The sequence below is a fragment of the Schistocerca serialis genome, chromosome 7 (assembly GCF_023864345.2).
Source record: "Schistocerca serialis cubense isolate TAMUIC-IGC-003099 chromosome 7, iqSchSeri2.2, whole genome shotgun sequence".
Taxonomy (NCBI): Eukaryota; Metazoa; Arthropoda; class Insecta; order Orthoptera; family Acrididae; genus Schistocerca; species Schistocerca serialis.
In genome coordinates this window covers 515,651,732-515,671,514 of record NC_064644.1, presented here as the reverse complement: position 1 = coordinate 515,671,514, position 19,783 = coordinate 515,651,732, and the positions used below count along the sequence as shown (strand labels likewise).

Sequence of the window (19,783 nt, the reverse complement as noted above, 5' to 3'; positions counted from 1 at the left end):
TCCAAATTACGTTCAATGAGTTTTGGTACTTCATTTATAAACATCATAAAAACTGTGACTAATAACAAAAAGGTAGCCACTTCACCGCTAAATATGAATGTTCAGCTATAACATATCAATTTTTTATGAAATCACATGAGAAACGTTGCATAGCAAAAAGAAAAACCACACGCAAATCCAAAACAGTATTTTCGTAGTTTTTGTGTGCAAATAGTAAAATGTTTCCTGAACAAGCTACAAGGATGTAGCTCTGCCGCATTTATATAAAAGAATGGCCCAAGTGACTGAAAATCGGTTTCTGATGTGGTTCTTATGTGTTGTAGGGTGAGAACAGGGTGACAGTGAAACTACTACCACCACCACCACCACCACCACCACCACCACCACTACTCCTTGGCACTACAGCCCTTGTAGGGCCTTGGCCTCCCGGACAACCTCCACCCACTCTTCTCTGCTCACTGCCTTGCCTCTCCATCTTCTCACTCCTATCCTTCTCAAGTCCTCCTCCACGTTGTCTAGCCATCTGGTCCTTGGTCTGCCCCTTATACGACGTCCACCAGATTTTCCTTTGGAACCTTTCTTGACTGTACTGTTCTCCACCATTCTTTCTACATGTCCCAACCAATGTAGTGTATTACTCTTTATTCCAGTCATGATATCTGGTTTGTTGTACAACTCTCTGAGCTCCTTATTATTTCTGATTCTCCAAAAACCCCTATCATTCACTGGCCTGTAGATTCTCCTAAGTATTTTCCTTTCTCATCTCAGCAACAACTCCTCATCATTTTGTGTCATAGTCCAGGTTCCTGAACCATAAATCACCACAGGTCTAACTACTGTACGATACACAGTCAGCTTCAGGTTCCTACTAAGGCTCCTTGCTTTAAATACTTTACCAGCTGCAATCCTTGCATGTTTTTTTTCTCTCATATCATTATTCTCAGTTACCAGTGACTCAAGATATTTAAAGCTTTCACAGCATTCATATTCTTTTCTGTTCGAAGTCATGCTTCTTTCTCCTTCACTATATCTTTTCCTAGATGTTAACATATGCTTAGTCTTTGAGTGATTAATGGTCACCCCCATCTCCGCACCATTTCTTTCTACTTTTTCAAGCTTTTTTTCCAGGTCCTGTTTTTTCCTGGATAACAAATCGGTATCATTAACATATGTAAGCTCCTGAGTCATTCTATTAAACTATCTCTCCCCAGGGTTGTTGCTTTGTGTCTTTCGCATTACACTTTCCAATCTCCAAGGCGACATTAAACAGAATAGTGGAGAGCACATCACCCTGTCGCAGTCCTTGGTTAACTTCAAATGGCTTTGATAAAGTGCCCTAAGTCTTCACTTTACATACTGTTCTTCTCAAAGCCATTTGAACCAATCGTATCAGTTTGTTAGGGACTCCTGCTTCTTGCATTGCCTTCCAAAGTTGATCCCTTTTTACACTATCATAAACTTGTTTGCAGTCACTGAACAGCTGGTGGACATCGATGTTGTACTCATAACATTTTTCAAGGATCTGTCTGATAGTGAAAATCTGGTCTTTAGGGGATCTATTAGTTCAGAAACCACACTGGTAGTCTCCTAGATACTCTTCTATGTATGTTCTTAACTTCCCAGCCACGATTTATCCTAATACTTTATATACTATACAGAGTAGTGCAATTCCTCTATAATTCCCGCAGTCAGCTTAGTCATGTTTCTTGTGTATAGGGCAGAGTATTGCTGTACCCCACTGTTTCGGCATATTTTCTTTCCGCTATATTTCCACGAAAATCTCATGCAAAAGCCTTACTAGTTTTTCTCCACCATATTTTATCATTTTTGCTGTAATATTGCCCAGAGCCTTATTGTTTTTAAAAGTCTTGATACTAACTTTAACTTCTTCCAGTGTGGGTTCTGCTACTGATCCCTGGTGTTCTTCATCTCTATTTACTTCCTGCTCCACCTCTTCTGCCATACTAGCATCAACCCCACCTTCGTTTTCTGATTCTGCATTCAATAGTTCACTGAACTACTCCACCCATCTGTCTAAAATCTGCTCTTTTGCTCCAATCAGATTTCTCTCCTTATCTCTACAGAAAACTGCTCTGGGTTAGAATCATTTCCTTTTATCTTTAACCCTCATATAGAATATCCTTGTTTCTTGAGCAGTATTTCTCTCCTCTAACTCATCAATCCACTATATTTCAGATTCTCTCTTTTTCCTCCTGTATTCCTTATCTGCTTCCCTCCTCCTGGTATTCTTCTAGCATTCTTTTTCTTGCCTCAATTCTTTCTTCTATATTCCTCGTACAGTCTTCATTAAACTCGATTGCTTCTTTCCGCCCAGTACAGTTTCAGCTGTCTCATGTTATTCCTTTAACCATTTCCCATCTTTCTTCAATATCCTCTCCTGCCTGCTCTTCGGCTTCATTAAGTCTATTTGTCGAGATAGTTTTATACTGTTGTACTGTATTTTATTATTTTTTTAACTTGGTATCATCAAACCTTGGTGTGATAGCTTTCTTGATCTGTCTATAATTGGCTATCCTCTGTCTGTATTGGATTCTTACCAAATGATGATCACTATCTCCGTCTGCACCATGACAGCTACCCACCTCTAATACATCTGAAGCATGTCGGCTATCAATGAGTACGTGATCAATCTGATTTCTTGTGATCCCATCTGGGGAGCTCCATGTAACTTTCCTTATATCCTTCCTTTGCATCCATGTGCTTTTAATAATACTGTGTATATGAGCCAGTTAGTCTGATACCATTATCATTAGAAACTTCATGCAGACTCCCCTTACCAGCTGTTTTCCTATATGCGATTTCTTTTCCTACTTGAGCATTGAAGTCCCCCATAATCACCTTAACATCATGCTTTGCCACCCTTGCTATTTCCTGGTCCAGTTACTCATAGAACACATCTTTTTCCACCAACTCTGCATCTTCTGTTGGTGCATATGTACATATAAAGAATAAATTGAAGAAACGGGCTTTCATTTGTGATACAGAGATTCTTTCACTAACAGCGTTAAAGTTCAATGTGGCAGCCTTTTGAGCATTATCAACCAGAAAACCTGTGCCTCCATATAGTCTGCTTCCACTGCTGTAAAGCAGTGTGCGTGTCCCAGATGCTAATATTCCACTTCCTTTCCATTTCACTTCTTGTACTGCCGCCATCGCCACATTATATTTCTTCATTTCCTTTTTCAGGTTCTGTAGTCCTCCAGGCCTGTTCAGTGTTCTCACATTCCATGTCGCTAAATACCAGTTTGTATGCCGTTTCCGTTGCCAAGGCCGTTTATCCATTACATCCATCCGGCTTTCTTTGTCCTTTGGTTCCATAACAAGCTCTTTTTTCTGGGCTGAGGTTGTTAGCCTCACGCCCAACCCCATCTTGGAGGACCTGGATTTTTTTTAGGGTTCACTCCCCTAGGAGGATTGGCTTCCCTACACCTATAGAGCCCCCCCCCCCCCTGCCCCCTCCCCCTCCCTATGTTGCAGGACTCACTTTGTCTCCTCGATCGAGACTTGGGTGACACTGTAGCTACGCTACCGCTGGCACAGCTCTCGGCTTCATCGGAGTACGCAAACCCTCCTGCCCGGCAATGAAGGTGCCTACGATAAGGCGGTGTCCCCTTGGAGGGATTGTGATAATGAGTCTGGATAATAAATCAGTGCGTACTAGACTTCTTAATAAAATTGTCTATAAAGCCTTAGTAAACTGAGGGCTGTTTTCAGTACGAAAGACATTATCCAAGCAATAATTGTCACAACAGATTGAGTGCATTACTTAACTAGTATCACAGGGCTGACTATGAGAAATGTGGCTACTAAACAAAGCAGTGAGTGTCAAATCATGAATGTATTACGTATTCTGATGAGACATAAATGGAGGATATTTGTAAATAGTCGTGCGTGTCATGGACTATGAACTTTATAACAACTTGCTATATGGTAGTATTTTGGAACATACGTCTCACTTTTCTGATCCTGCAACAGGAGTGGACTTTTTCTTGCTGTGGAATAAAAGGATGATCCACGTACACTGTTATGGATGCCTAATTTCAGGACAAGCTGCAGTGGGTTATGGAGGGATTTTCTTGCAATTCTACACCTAGCTCAAATGCTTGCGTCCAGATACTGGTTTTCATGCAACTAAGAAGAATTATTCCATCTTAGTTCTCGATACGATGTTTCATGTACGTTGTTTGAGCCTTTCTGTACAAGTTTAACTAATATTGTTACATAGTGATTATTGATACCTTTACTGATTGAACCTCTGATTGCCTTGTCATAGTGGTAGGGAATGTTTATTCACTGACTGTTGTTAATTATTTCTGGAACATTTCTTCCCTTTTTCCTGCTTAAGTCCTTGGAGCTGATCTGTTTGCCACTGATACGGATGGTCAAGCAAGTTCTGAGTATTCCAGTATAGATCCAGGCACTATTTGTTGCTTTTGTATTGAGATGTGGTGCTCCCTGTAACTCAAAAGCATTTCCACTGTGTGTATGGCATAGCATTGTTGGCCGGTGTTTGTCATTTTTGATAGGACTGCACTTGGCTCGCGTCTATGTGACCTCGAGACTAAACCGATCAAAAAAAGTTTTAATCAACTACAGATCTGCAAACGTATGTGGACTTAGATTCAAGGGGATCTGAACAGTAAGTCATGAGAGTGGTGGCAATGTGTGTTTTGAATGGTATTTTATTATGAAGGTGCAGAAGACAACAGTTACCAATGTAAAGGGACAGCAAAACAAATTTTGTACAGTCAAGATTTCTGCCTTACGTCTGACGCTCCTCCCCCAAATTCAGTGCACTGGCCTCACTGTAGTTCATCTATATGACATAGCCGGCCCTGAGGGACTGATCAGTCTCGACTACTGTTCGAAACTGCATCGCAGAATTTGTTACATATGCATACAGAGGCTGTGCTTCATTAGGAGTCACAGAACGAAAAATGAGATGAAGGGAGAGCAAAAGCAAAAATCACTGCCAACAAAAATACTGATTGCATTTTTCTTGATGGGAGCATGGTTTATTCACTGGTTCTGCCTATAGATGAAATAAAACTCCAAGTGAATTGGGGGGCGAGGGGGCAGGCGGCGCAGAAACCATATCTTGCCCCCCCCCCTCCAACTCCCCCCCCCCCCCCCCCCCCGCCCCCCAGGATTTGAAGTGCGCGGGGGGGGGGGGGGGGGGGGGAAGCAGGGCGGGGTGCACTGCACCACCTGCATCACCCCCTTCCCCCAGTTGATACGCTATTGTGTGTAAGTGCAAGCTACTGGGACAACTCAAAAAATATATCACAGAAAATGTCTTACTCAGGTCTTCTAAAGGCTTCCATTCAGTGGACTATGCATGAACACTGTAGCCATGCACAAGTCATTGAAGCCACTCTTGTTCACATTCATCCAAAGGTTGCAATTTCTGCAACAATAAAGGTGACTTCCAATTTAAAAGAAACTAGACTGAAACATTGGAAGATTAAATCTCTGACTTAGAGCTTGAGTCGTATTTAAGTAAATACATTAATATAATGACAGAGAATGGTTTAAATAAAATAACAGTGGAAACTTTTCTGACTATAACACAAATAATAGTAACAAGAAGTGCTAAAAGAGGGGAGTTCCATACAGAAGATTGCAAGTAATGATAGAGGAAACAAAATTACTACGAATGCTCAGTACTGAGGAGAAAACTAAGTAGTGGGTTATCAAAATGTAAGCTAAAATGGTTAATGTTCAATAATTTTGTGAAGTTGCTCTGGATTCGATTGGGCATAGTCAATTGTGGATCTGCATATGTTACTGAATACAAGCTGTAGCATTGTGTGAAACACATAAAGACAATGATATATTTCCAGCTTTTGAGATTTTCTTAAGATGCAAGCTGGGGCAAAGTTATGTCTCAAGTTTCTTTTTGTTATCAGATGCTGTGGAATAGTCGTCTGGAGTGACCTGATTCTTTATCAGACAAAATGGGCAGGACTTTTTGGAGGCACCTCTACCTTAATATATGGCGCTAACAGCTTGTTTGAGAAGGCTCTGATTAAAGGGAGGAATGTGGTTAGGTTTTTCAAAATGTGTGCAAAGCATATATAGTACATGTAATATTGGTTACGTACTGTCTTCTGCAACAGTAATGAAAGTCTTATTAAGACCGAACGTGTTTTACGTAATTCTAAAGCATCTTCAATGGTCACTTTCTGGAGCTACAGAAATAGAGCTCAAAAAACAAAGACGAAAATGTCCACATATAGCAGTTTCAGTGGAAACTAATATTTGATTTCATTTGGATGACTCGCATACTTCCTATTATCTTTTCCTAAGGCTTTGATGGTGCTGAAAGGAGCCAGTTAAGAGGTTAAAGGGAGGCTGTTGGTACTTTGATTTGTAAACCTGAGGTTGTCTGAGTTGCCACGAAGTAGAGATTTAATGGTGTTATACTTTGAGCTATTTAATATTGTTTCGTGGATCTGAGTGAAACTGGCCAATGTTATCAAAATGATTCCACTACTATTAGAAGTGTGGTAAGGTGATTTGGATCTGTCTATTAAATATAGTTATTCTTGCATTCATTCCTTTTGGCTGCTAAAATACAGTTTGCATCACTTGCACAGAGACATTGAAAATGTTAGTGCCAAAGTACACACACATCTGTTTTGAAATTTTCCAAATATAAAGTGTTGTGAAGCTGACTGTAAAATCTTTTGCTTACTAATTCTTATTGTTAATATAAAAAATATAGATTAAAGTTAAGCAGGCCCAGCAAGTTTGTATAATGCAAAGAAATTTCTTCTGAAGTCAAGATGACTAAATGTGATTTATTTTACTATGACTGATTTTGACAGAAGCTTGCTCTCATCATCTGATTTGTGGAAATAAGTAAATAAATAAATGGGTGTAACCTGTATAAGTTTGTATAGTTGTCACACAAAAGATCATGGGCAAGTTTTGAACAGTTTAACAATTTAAAAAATTATATTCAGGTAGAGCAACTTTTGTAGGCAGGCAAGTTGTCATTACATATAACTTGGCATGTGATGCAGGGTAAAAAACCAATACATATCAGTTATACGGTTTCACAAGTGAGATCTTCAGAAAGTTTTGTAATATCTGGCAATACAGTACCATAGCAAGTTAAATAATGTTGTTGGCAGAGACAGTTGGATACAGAGTTACCATTATAAATGTAAATTAGGATTAAAGTGAGAGTGAGTAGTCTCCTCTACTCCTAAATTATTTACATTCTGCCGGAAATTCCTTACTATTTTGTCAGCATTGTAGTTATAGCTGTGTGCAGCGGTCAAGACAAAGAGGGTGGCTGATACATTTGTAGTTCTTCTAAACTCTTGATGATGGTCTTCCACAGGACTTTTTATGGGGAGTAAGAGAGACATAGTTCACAGTAACTGTATATTCAGCTGTTTCATATTAGTATCCATGTAGGCAAAAATTTGTCAGTTTGTATGTGCTGAGCTAACTGCTGAAGAAGTTGTGTAATGTTTGGGTGTTACTAGTTAAATATCAAAATTTGTGTCTGTTGCACTTTTAAGTATTTAGTTTCAATTTTCATTTGTCTTTGCAATAAATTTACTCATTTGTAGTTGATGCAACACGAAGGAGAGCTTACAGTTTCACTGTTTGGCAGTTCTTGAATAGAGAAGCTTATGTTTAACATTGTTGATGCTCTGTATGTACTAAACAAATAATTTATCTTGTCAGGTTTTTGTGTGAAATTAGTGAATTGACTAGATAACAAAAAAATTAATAATATATGGAAAAATTAGTACATTAGTGACATTTTGAATATTAGTGTTACTGAGGATTGGGACTCTTTTAAGCATAGCATTCACTAAGTTCTGACATGGGGAAGTCCAGTGCAGCATTTGAATTTTGACATTAGTCTTGCGTTTTTATAGTGTATGTGAGTGCCATGTTTGTTGCAGATTTTTCTTTCCATATAACACCTAAAAAGAAATGACTAGTAGAAAAGATACATGTATCCAAAACACCTTCAATCGATAATGCTCTATAGTTCTTAAGACATTTTAAAACCACCAAAAGCTGCTTTATGAACAATCTGTGTTATTTTTGACTAGTTTTGATCCAAAGTATCATCAGGTCGATAAATATTATTGATGTAAGCAAGGAAAGACGGTGCATTGATATCAGAAGTTCAGACAGAACACAGGTCCATTGCATCAAACAACAAGGTTTTCCTCGCTTTAAACATTTACAAATGTAAAACTGCACGTTTTACAAAAGTACATAAATGTAACAACCCATGATTACAGTGTCTCAAAGCATCACTCAGTTGGAATCAGCCAACTCCTACAAATATGTGGGTGTAACTATTTGTTGGGTTATGAAAAGGGATAATTACATAGATTCAATCACACTTAAAGTAAGTGGTAGACTAGACTCATTTGTAACATACTAGAAAAATGCAATCTTCAAAGAATATTGCTTTCAAAACACTTTTGCAATCCATCCTAGAATGTTGCTCAAATGTGTGGAGTACAGCAGGGAATGTTGAAGGTGTACAAAAAAGAGCAGAATGTATTGTCACAGGCTTGTTTGACTCATTGGAGAATATCACAGAAAAGTTGAAAAATCCAAATTTACAGATGCTTGAAGAAATGACGCATTGTACCTTGGCAAAGTTTTAAGAATCAGTATAAGTGAGGAATCTATGAATATACTACAGTGCCTACACAGCACACCCACCTAGTCTACAAAGACAAGGTTCGTAGATGTGTTTAAGCAGTCATTTGTCACAGGTGGCATACATGAATAGAAACCCTAACATTTTGTACAGTGTGAAGTGACATCTGCTATGCACTTCAAACTTGTTTAGCTGAGTGTAGGTGTAGATGTAGAGTGTGTATAAATAGCTAAAAAGATCCATTATGGTTCAGTTGCACTACTGGATACCAGTCACTGGAAACTGTAAAATACATTGACACATGTATTAGGAGAAGTTTATTGTGCAACAGCCACATAAAATTATTAATGGAATATGCCAGACTGAAATTCGTTACAGGAATTACAATAAAATATAATTCATCCAAAGGAGATTATTGTTTAACAGTTTAGGATTTTTGCTAGTTAAGATTAATACGAAAGATTCAGAGAAAAACTGTGTGGTTTTTTTTCTGTGTTTGCTTAGTGAATGGGAAAGCAGTTGGGGGAAATTCATTCCACTTCAGTGACAAACTCAACAAGAGCAGAATTATGCTTCATGAAGATGATCAAATTCTGAGTGTGTGTGTTTCAAAAAATTTATTGTTTTCTCTCTTGCACATCTCTCACAAAATAACTGTAACAATGATGCACAAGCAATTTGTGCTTATGCAGAGGGCTACCCTCAGTCATTGTACATATGCAACATTCACAAACGGGAGGGAACCAGTGATACACAAAGGCTGGTGGATAGATGGTACGCAATGCACCATCTCCAGCACACCATAAAATGGTCTGCATACCAGTAGTACAAATTTAGATGTAAATGTTTTTATTCCCTCAAATCTTTTGCTCTATTTTGTTGGGTAGGTGACTTCTCATTTCAATAGCTATGGTGTTTTTTACCTTCTGTTTGTTTGCCACATTTTCTGGCATTTTGCCAATAGAAATAATGAATGAATGGGAAGAAAGGAAAAACAGAAAAGATATTAGTATGTACTAAGGCTTTCACAGCCAGCGCCACTTCTATGACAGATCATACCACACCAATAGGCCAGGGTGCAGCAAGTGTGTCACATTTCTGATGTTTCATTTAGATCAGTGCCACGCATATTGAGGGGTCGAAATACCAAACATTGAAGGTGAAATGCAGAACTGCTGGACCGTGCTCCATCATTCTTGTAAGCCCTTTATATATCACAAAAGATAGAAATGGGATAACGTAGGATTTTGCTACTGGACTGCCATGTTGATAATGTTTATATTTCAACATCTGCTCCTGGTTCAAAATGTATGACAGGGTAGCAGTGAAGAAATTTATAATAATTTCGTGGGTACTCTTTTAGGGAGTTGCAGATGTTGTTATCTGAAGAAAGAAGAACGAAAGAACAGCTGGAAAATCAAGTCGAAGAACTAAAAAGTAAATCAGTTGTTTCAGAACTAAATGTAAATCAAAAGGAACTATTCGAAAAAAGAATTAGAGAACTACAGAATGAACTTGAGTCAGTAAGGAAAAAACTGAAAAAGGCAGAAGGTAAAGCCAAAGAAACTCCACCTGCATTGCTGGAATTACAGGAAGAAATGGCAAACATGAAAACTCAACACCAGATTGCAATTTTACAGGTATGTGAACAATTAATCTGTGCTAAGCTAGATAGTAATACTTTTTGCTGCTATGAGCTATGCAGTGTTATTGACAGACCTTATTGCACAAACTGTAATTCTATCAGATATTTTTAATGTGAAATTAAATTTTCAATCCCAGTCTTCGCACTGTATTGAGAGAGAGAGAGAGAGAGAGAGAGAGAGAGAGAGAGAGAGAGAGAGAGAGAGAGAGTGTGTGTGTGTGTGTGTGTGTGTGTGTGTGTGTGTGCGTGTGTTCACATGCTGCTAGTATTGTGAATGTTGAAGTAGTTACTTAAAATACGAGGGCTGTTCAGAAAGTAAGGAACGATAGATCGCGAAATGGAAACCACAGTGAAAATCAAAACTTTTATTTGCAACAGTTAGCTACAACTTCCAGCTACTTATGTACATAGTCACCTGTCGGACTTAGTATTCTACCAACTTCCTGATATCTTCGTCATTGAAGGCAGCTGCCTATGCTCTCTGCCTATTCTCTACGCTGGCGTACAGCTCATTGTCTGCGCCAAAATGTTGTCTCCTTAGCCAGCAGTTCATTTGAGTAGAAACGAAACTCAGAGGGAGACAATTATGGGCTGCAGTGTCGGTAATCAAATATATCCGATTGAAAACGATGCAGGAGCATCTTCATTGCCCCTGCAGAATGCGGCTGAGAATTGTCTCGAAAAAGAAGACACACGACAGTTATGTAATGTTGGCTGCATAGCTTCAGGTGAAATTTCTCACCAGGCCCCTGTACTTGGCGGGAGATACTATTGTTCTAGATATCTTTAGGTGCTCCATGTGTGCTCAGAACTAAAAAGAATGATGTAACGCGATCGGCGAACATACTAGACATAGCCCAACACACCTGTTTAAAACTTCATTGGATTTTCACTGTGTTTTCCATTTTGTGACCGATTGTTCCTTATTTTCCGAATAACCCTTGCACATAGAAATACATTAAAAGATGACATTTATCTATGACAAGGAATGCAAAAATGCTACCTTGGAAAATCTTTACATAGTCTTCCAGAAGGTAACAGAGCTTGAAGTTGAGATTTTAACTTTTCATGAAAGGTGATTCGTAAGTAAGGTTGTGTTGAGTTTACGATTTTTTTATTGCCTATATGTAACACTGATGGTGTTGTACTTGAAGAAAAAAAGAAAAGAAATACAGTCAAAAGATGATTTTAACTGGTGAAAGTTATCTTGTTTCCATGGTGGAAAACTTTATACATTATAAATAGACTCCCTAGACTCCTTTTTTACCATAATAAACTGGCTTTGACAGATAAAAGTTATAGTATATCATCTTACACAATATTACTGTTTGATAGTAATAATTTTGTTGAGAAGGAAGTTGATTAGTTAGTAGTATCATTCGTAGAACTTAATATACTGTTTCTAGTTAATTTCAAAGCATCCATATTAGTGAATTTGTAAATAAACATGTTGCATCGTGAAACAGGAGTTATTTAATAACATCATTTGGACTGTAAACACTGTGCTGTACTGAAGACAGTCCAGGATGGAATTAAAATAGCGCATTACTTTTCAGCATATAAAGAAGCATTGAGTCGGAGAAAGGCACAATGAAAGAGACTGCCAAAATATTAAAGCTTTTGGACAAGTTCTTGAGGCCTTCTGCAGTAGAAAAACAAACACACACACACACACACACACACACACACACACACACACACACACACACACACACACACACACACGTGTGGCCACTGTCTCAGGGTACTAGAGCCCGACTGCGTCTGCTGGAGCAGCAATCTGCTGGGATGGGTGGTGAGGGTAAAAAGGAGGCACAAGGTGGGGAGAGGGGATAACATAGTAGATCTGGGGGAGGATGCTAATGCTTTCCTGGTGGGGCTGTTAGTTGTAGGGAGAAGTAGAGATGCTACAAGTCCCGTCCTCTCCCCTCCAGTCAGAATGCGCACTCTCTCTCTCTCTCTCTCTCTCTCTCTCTCTCTCTCTCTCTCTCTCTCTCTCTCTGTGTGTGTGTGTGTGTGTGTGTGTGTGTGTGTGTGTTTTGGTGACAGCCTTTAAACATCCACAAGTATAAGCATGCGTGTCTTTATTTATTTTTACCTGGAGTTTCTTTTGTAAAAATATTTAATATGGAAGATGGGTATATGGATATCAGATTATATGTTATCTGTTAAAATAAATCAAAATGAGACCAAGATGTGAATTCTTCAGTACAATTAGATATGAAGGCCTTTCATTTCCTCCACCTAAGTGACTTGACTTGATGAGAAGGTATAGCTCTACAGCAAACAGCAGCTAAGAGGGAGACAGGTAGGTAGATTAGAAGGATTAGGAAATGAGAGATAAGAGGTTAAAACGGTGTCAGGGATGCATTTTGGTATTTGGTGCAAAGCATTGAATGATAAACAGGTAATGTAATGAATAGCGCTATAGCGCTTAACTGTGTTATTGTGTGTATGTAATTCTATTTTTGCTTTTCCTCGTTTACTAAAATTTGCTTCCATTTCTGCCCGACATTTCTGAATGCAGCCATTATTCTGTATTTCTTCTTAGACCCATAGCATTTCAGATTCTGAAAGTTGGTCGATACCAACTCTTTAGCATTATTGTCATCACTGCAAAAGAACTATAGTTTCAGCAGCAGCACTCATATTTGTAAAATTGCAACATAGTAAAAGTGCTGCCAAAAAGTAACTCATATAGATTAATTAATAATAAATGTAAACAAATTATTAAGATCATTGTTTAGTTCCTGGAAACAAAATCAGGACCATTGAAATCTGCTATGAACTGTGCTAAAATGTTATTGATGGTTGTGCCACAGGTATATTTGTGGCTATCTGAGAATCATCTCATTGGGTCTAACAGCCAGGCTATATTGTTGGGTCATTTTATGCTCTTTTTCAGGGGAAAAACCTAAAATTTATTTAATTACAATTACATTGGAAGAACAAATCACCTTACAGTGTCTATATTTTCCTCTATGCCCTATGTATAACTATTAATTGAAAGGGGCACGCGTGCGCGCCCACACACACACACACACACACACACACACACACACACACACGTGCCAGTGTGTGCATGTGTACCTGTGCCTCTACTCTAATTTTCTGCAGTATGTAACAACTAATTGGGGAAGCAGACATTACCATGTGTGTGGCAGGGCTCCTGTATTGTGCTGACAGAAGCTGGTAGGTACATCATTGCTTTGTCACATCATTTATGGTTGGTTTCCATTTTTTCCCAATTTCACTGCTTTTATGTTGCCTCAAATTGTGATACATTGTATTGTGAAAATACTACTTGCAGGCTACCTGCTCAATATGGTTTAAACTCTGATATTTACTTACATGACACTGTTTAAAATATTAAAGGTGTAATGACTTCTCTAATACTGATACACCACTTTTACACAACCCCTGAAAACATTCCAATAAAGGGTCTTTAAAAAGTGCGCCAGCTTTGAATTACATAGTATATTTTTGTTTATTCATCAATTTCCATAAATATTCTAATTGTTGTTCCAGTCTGAATTTCTCACATTTCTTTATTGTGTGCCTAACCATGGAGCAGTTTACTAAAGCACATCATATGCTAATAATGAAAATATTTTATCAGAATGGAATAAGTTGTGCGGCTACTGAGTTATGCGTACTCTTGTTCCTTGCAAAACATTGCAATGATTAATGACACTGTGGCTGTTTGTCCAGTGAAGTCAGTTGTTTGTCATTCTGAAAAATTGGCTAGTGGATATTCTTTAGTATAGCAAATTCTCCAGGATGTTCCACTTTCTTATTTTTACAGAATTCAGTTATTGCAGTAGCTGAATGAATGGAGATGATCACAAAAATAAGTTAGATTTTGTTGAATGATTTTGAAGTAGATGAGAAGAAGGTAGTTTTCTGAGCAACATCATGTGACAAGGCACACTTACACTTCAATGAGTTTGCAGTTGCGGGAAGTTGGAAAATCCTTGCATGATGCAATAGAGGGAATTGCATCCAATGGATCTTATACAATTATTCACAAGGTTTTACGGAGCCTATGAATGTGCAGTCACACTGTGTACAAATCATATGCACACCTTATTTCATCATAAGATTTTCTGTAAGTGTCACTCCTCTAATGATTCTTAAAATGTTGCATTGTCTAAAAATAGACTCTATTCATCTGTTGGCAATGGTATTGAGAAACATATTTATCTGTGCTTCCAAAATAATATCAGATTTTTACAGTGAGTTACTGCTGTGAAATTATTTTAATTTTTCAGGAACAGAAAAAGGCTGCTGATGCTGAGGAACAAGCAAAGCATATGGCTGCTATGCACGAAGAACGTGTGGCTAGCTTAGAAGCTCGGCTTGCTGAGTTGTCATCAGCAGTTGGCATGTATGACCGCCAGCTTCAGCAGGACCAAGTTGCTATACAAAAACTCAAGGTATCTATAATTGTAATTTGCGTTCCTCTGTGTTAACACTTAATTTTGCTTTTGTTTTCAGTTTTGTTGCTCTTGGATCCCGAGAATTCTGAAGTAGAAGAAACTAAAAAAGAGAGAGAGAAAGACTGAAGTTAACAATTCATTGTGTAGGTTATACAGTGAGTTGCCAGAAGGCACATAAATATGACTGAATTTGTTTCTAAGCTATGTGACAGTTTACTTCTTCAGAACTAACTACAGAACTGGGATAAAGAGGCAGAAAATGCTCAGGACAAGGATGTGGCATCCGTAAGCTTGCTCTTGTGCAGCTAGGGGGTGTTATGTTTGGTACGCAATGATGTATAGGAATAGACTGGAAGGAAAAGATAGAAAAGAGGAAGAGAGAGGCTGCGGAGAGTAGGATGTGAGTGTAGAATGAGTGAAGCAAGGATGGGGTGACATGAGGAGACATGGTACTACGCGCAGGTATGGGGCAGGGACTAAGGAGGATTGTGGGATGAAAGAATGTGTTGTGAGGATAGTTCCCATCTATGTGGTTTGAGAGAAGCCGGTGTTTTTGATGGTGAGGGAATTTTTGTACAGTGTAGAATGTGAAGCAACTACTGAAATTGAGCATGTTGTGCTCAGTGTAGTGTTACATTCTAGTTTGCAATTAGGCCCTGCTGCAGTGCAGTAGCAGTAAGCAGACAGATATAGTGGAAGTGGACAGTAACCCTCATTATGTTCTGTACGTTGGTTCAGTGTGTTTGCTATTTTGCAATTTTTTTCATCCCTTCATCATAGTAATATTTATGGTCTATTGTTTTCATCCATCATTATAGGTTGGTTCTTAGATTCTCACAGAGTAAAGCTAATGGGAGCAGAAAATTTATTATTAAAATATCTTGTTTTGTCATGTTGATTTTTCTATAGGTATGATAAATGTACAGTGACACTCTGTTGCTTCAAAGATAATTACATAAATCATACATTGCAGCCAACATGTTACTTCTGAATTTTGGCTGCTACAAAGTTCATTATTGATTGTAGATTTTTCCTGTATCATGATTAAAATAAATAGGTAATAATGTACCTTGGCAAAAATAAATAGGTAATACCAGATCACTAGGACTATTCACTTCCCAGTTTTGGTTAAAATTGTTTTAATCACTGTCAAATTATAACACTGCCCATGTGAATTTATTTAAAATCAATTCAACACACATGTACATTTATGGTCTTCAACCTTTTTTCTGATATATTTTTAAATTTTTCAACACATTTTCCACTCATAATGTGTAGTCAAAGACTCATGAATAAACTTTATTATATTCTTTATAAATAATCACACACAATATGCAACACAACATTCTGTCATAATCAAATGTATTACTTTCAATACTGTTAACAGCTTCGTAGATAAAACAGGCTCCACAGTGTGGCAATTGGACACTGAGTAACTGATTTGTGTTATCAGAACATTTCATCTGTCTTCAACAATGTGCAATAATTAAATATCAGTGATGTAGTACACCAGTGAGTGGCCTATTCTCTTATGGCCACTGGCTGGTAGGTTTTTCACGATGGTGCTTATCAGACCCAACACAAAAGAGGCCTGTGGCACTGGTCTCGCTCAGTAACATAAGTATTCATGTTAACCTACTTTGATCCTAATACATTGAAGCCATTACTTAAAAATAATGCACATTCACCTTACATAACTCATCTCTTGAGAAACGTAGTGTGTGGAATAGTTTGACACATTGCAACACCATGTTGTATCACTGCGTGGTCATTGACAGTTGGTTAATGGTCATTCCCACATAAAGGCTCTGCAGAATTTACAGCACAAATGGTATATGATGTGACTTCTTTGACAGTTGGTTGTGCCTCATATAGGACAGGATATGCCTGTGATAGGTCTCGAATAGGATATACTGGGAGGGTGCATAGTACAAGTGTTGCACCTGGCTCTGCCACACGGGTATAACCCTTGTGGCAAGGTGTTGGGAATAAGGTGTAATGTAAGAATGGATCACGCTATTCTGTAAATTGCATGAGCAGTGGAATACCACTTTGTAAGGTGTCAGAAGAATCGCTGACTGTTCCTCATTTATGGGCTTCTTTTGTGGGGGTGGGGGAGAAGTAGTGTATCCGATTTCAGTTAGTTGATGGAGGTGGTCGAAGGATTAGGAATATGTTTGGGTGTGATATTGGAGATGTGTTTATGGACTGTATCTGGACTGTGATGGCTTGCTATGAAGCCCTCAGTGACACCTTCAGCATACAGCCAAATTGTTGCTTGATGGCCAGTGGGTTTGATATGGGAAGTGCTTTTAATAGAGCAGTTGGAGAGTTGAAGGTCAACATTAGGAAGGTTACACACAGGGCTGAGGAGGACCAGGTGAAGCAGGTGGGAGAGAAACCGTTCAGGCTGTGGAGGAGTAAGGATAGAATATATTGACCCTCAGTCTAGATCATCAAGATATCAGTGGACATGAATCAAACAAAGAGTTCTGGATGCTGGGTGGCTAGGAAAATTTCCTCTAGATCACACATAAGGAGTTTGACATAGGACGGTGTTCAAGGATGTGATCCAGATTTGTTTGTTCATCTTTCCTTGAAACCATGTATCAGTTTTCTGCATTGTAGTTAGTTGAAGTATTAGACTTGTATCTGGGAAGATGACAGATCCCCGACGAGCATTCAGATATAAACTGTGTGATCAAAAGTATCCAGACACCTGGCTGAAAATGACTTAAAAGTTCATGGCACTCTCCATCGGTAATGTGGAATTCAATATGGTGTTGGCCCACCTTGCCTTGACTCTCACAGGCGTATGTTCACTCAGGTGCTAGAAGGATTCTTGGGGAAAGGCAGCCCATTCTTCATGAAGTACTGCACTGAGGAGAGGTATCTATGTTGGTGGGTGAGGCCTTGCATGAAGTCGGTGTTCAAAACATCCCAAAGGTGTTCTATAGGATTCAGGTCAGGACTCTGTGCAGGTCAGTCCATTACAGGGATGTTATTGGCATGTAACCACTCCGCCACAGGCTGTGCATTAGGAACAGGTGCTCGATCATGTTGAAAGATGCAATCGCCATCCCCGAATTGCTCTTCATCAGTGGGAAGCAAGGTGCTTAAAACATCAATGTAGGCTTGTGCTGTGATAGTGCCACACAAAACAACAAGGAGTGCGTACCCCTTCCTCATAACATGACCACACCATACCACCGCCGCCTCCAAATTTTACTGTTGGCAGATGATGTTCACCGGACATTTGCCGTACCCACATCCTGCCATCGGCTCGCCACATTGTGTACCGTGATTCGTCACTCCACACAATGTTTTTCCACTGTTCAATTGTCCAATGCTTATGCTCCTTACACCAAGTGAGGTGTTGTTTGGCATTTACCGGTGTTGTGTGTGGCTTATGAGCAGCCACTCGATCATGAAATCCAAGTTTTCTCACCTCCCGCCTAACTGTCATACTACTTTCAGTGGATCCTAATGCAGTATGGAATTTATGTGTGATTATCTGGATAGATGTGTGCCTATTACACATTACAACCTTCTTCAACTGTTGGCGGTTTCTGTCAGTCAACATGTGAGGTCGGCCTGTATGTTTTTGTGCTGTACGTGTCCCTTCACGTTTCCACTTCACTATCACATCGGAAACAGTGGACCTAGGGATGTTCAGGAGAGTGGAAATCTCATGTACAGACATGTGACACAAGTTAAACCCAGTCACCTGACCACGTTTGAAGTCCGTGAGTTCTGTGGAGCGCCCCTTTCTGCTCTCTCACGATGTCTAATAACTACTGAGGTCGCTGCTATGAAGTACCTGGCAGTAGGTGGCAGCATAACGCACCTAATATGGAAAACATATTGTAATAGTGTGCCCTGCCAGCAACACAATAACATACTATCTTCCTCTCCTATTGATATATCAGAAGTTAAAGATATAATTTAATCTTTATGCCAATTAACTGCACTGCAAGCCAGTGAATATATACACCCAGGATAATGAGAGCGGCGTAGCATTATTATCTGTATTTTGTCCTATATAAGAATGTGCGCTCGTCTTTTCTTTCTCTCTATAGTCGCGCGCCTTTCTGACAGCGTCTTACGCTATCAGGCTCCTATTTTCTTCCATGTTTGTTCAAATGAACTGAAATTGTATTCCTGTTAGGAATTTGTTTAATTGTGCCATTACTATTGCCAATGGCGATTACCAATATGACTTTACTATGAACACTTTTTTCTTCCACTCCATAGCCGAGCTAAGATTATTATAAATAATTCTTTATTATGTCCAAAACTGTGAGATTAGAACGTGAGATGTCAGATGTCTGTTTAAAAAGCTTACTTTGTGAAATAATAATTGTTTAATTTGGTATTTCTGCTTTCATTTCATAGGAACAATCATTTATACCCAATTTATAAAATATTACTGATTTTGCTTTACTACATTTTTTCTCATGTTGCCAACACGATACCCACGAAATTAAATTAAAACTGTTCTGAATTTCCTCATGAGGCGAGGAGACAGCTAATCATACCCCTGAGATCATAGGAAAGTAAATTAAACATTTTTCAGCATGTGAAGAGTCTATTGACCTTCACTTCAAACAGCAAAAAAAGTTAAAATAGATTAAGAAAGTGATTTTTGTATGTGCGAGTGAAATATTTAAATTTATTTTACTTTTCATTTACTGCATTTCCTCTTAATTAATTAATTATTTATTTGATTTATTATTTATTTAATTTAATTATTATTAAAAATCGGAAACAGTGGACCTAGGGATGTTTAGGAGAGTGGAAATCTCACGTATAGACGAATGACACAAGTGACACCCAGTCACCTGACCACATTTGAAGTCCATGAGTTCCGCGGAGCACCCCATTCTGCTCTCTCACGATGTCTAATAACTACCAAGGTCACTGCTGTGAAGTACCTGGCAGTAGGTGCAGCACAACACACCTAATATGAAAAACATATGTTTGAGGTGTCCGGATACTTTTGATCACAGAGTGTAGAAGAGAGGCAAATGC

At 38.7% G+C, this 19,783-nt stretch overlaps 1 protein-coding gene across 1 annotated transcript in view; it reads left to right on the top strand.

Moving 5' to 3' along the window:
- Positions 1 to 19,783, top strand: part of LOC126412227 (GRIP and coiled-coil domain-containing protein 1) — a 108,538-nt gene that overhangs the window by 65,620 nt on the left and 23,135 nt on the right. The window contains exons 5-6 of the mRNA XM_050081717.1: positions 10,032 to 10,308; positions 14,585 to 14,749. Coding sequence (XP_049937674.1) covers positions 10,032 to 10,308; positions 14,585 to 14,749 — 442 coding nt within the window. The remainder of the gene's footprint in view (positions 1 to 10,031; positions 10,309 to 14,584; positions 14,750 to 19,783) is intronic.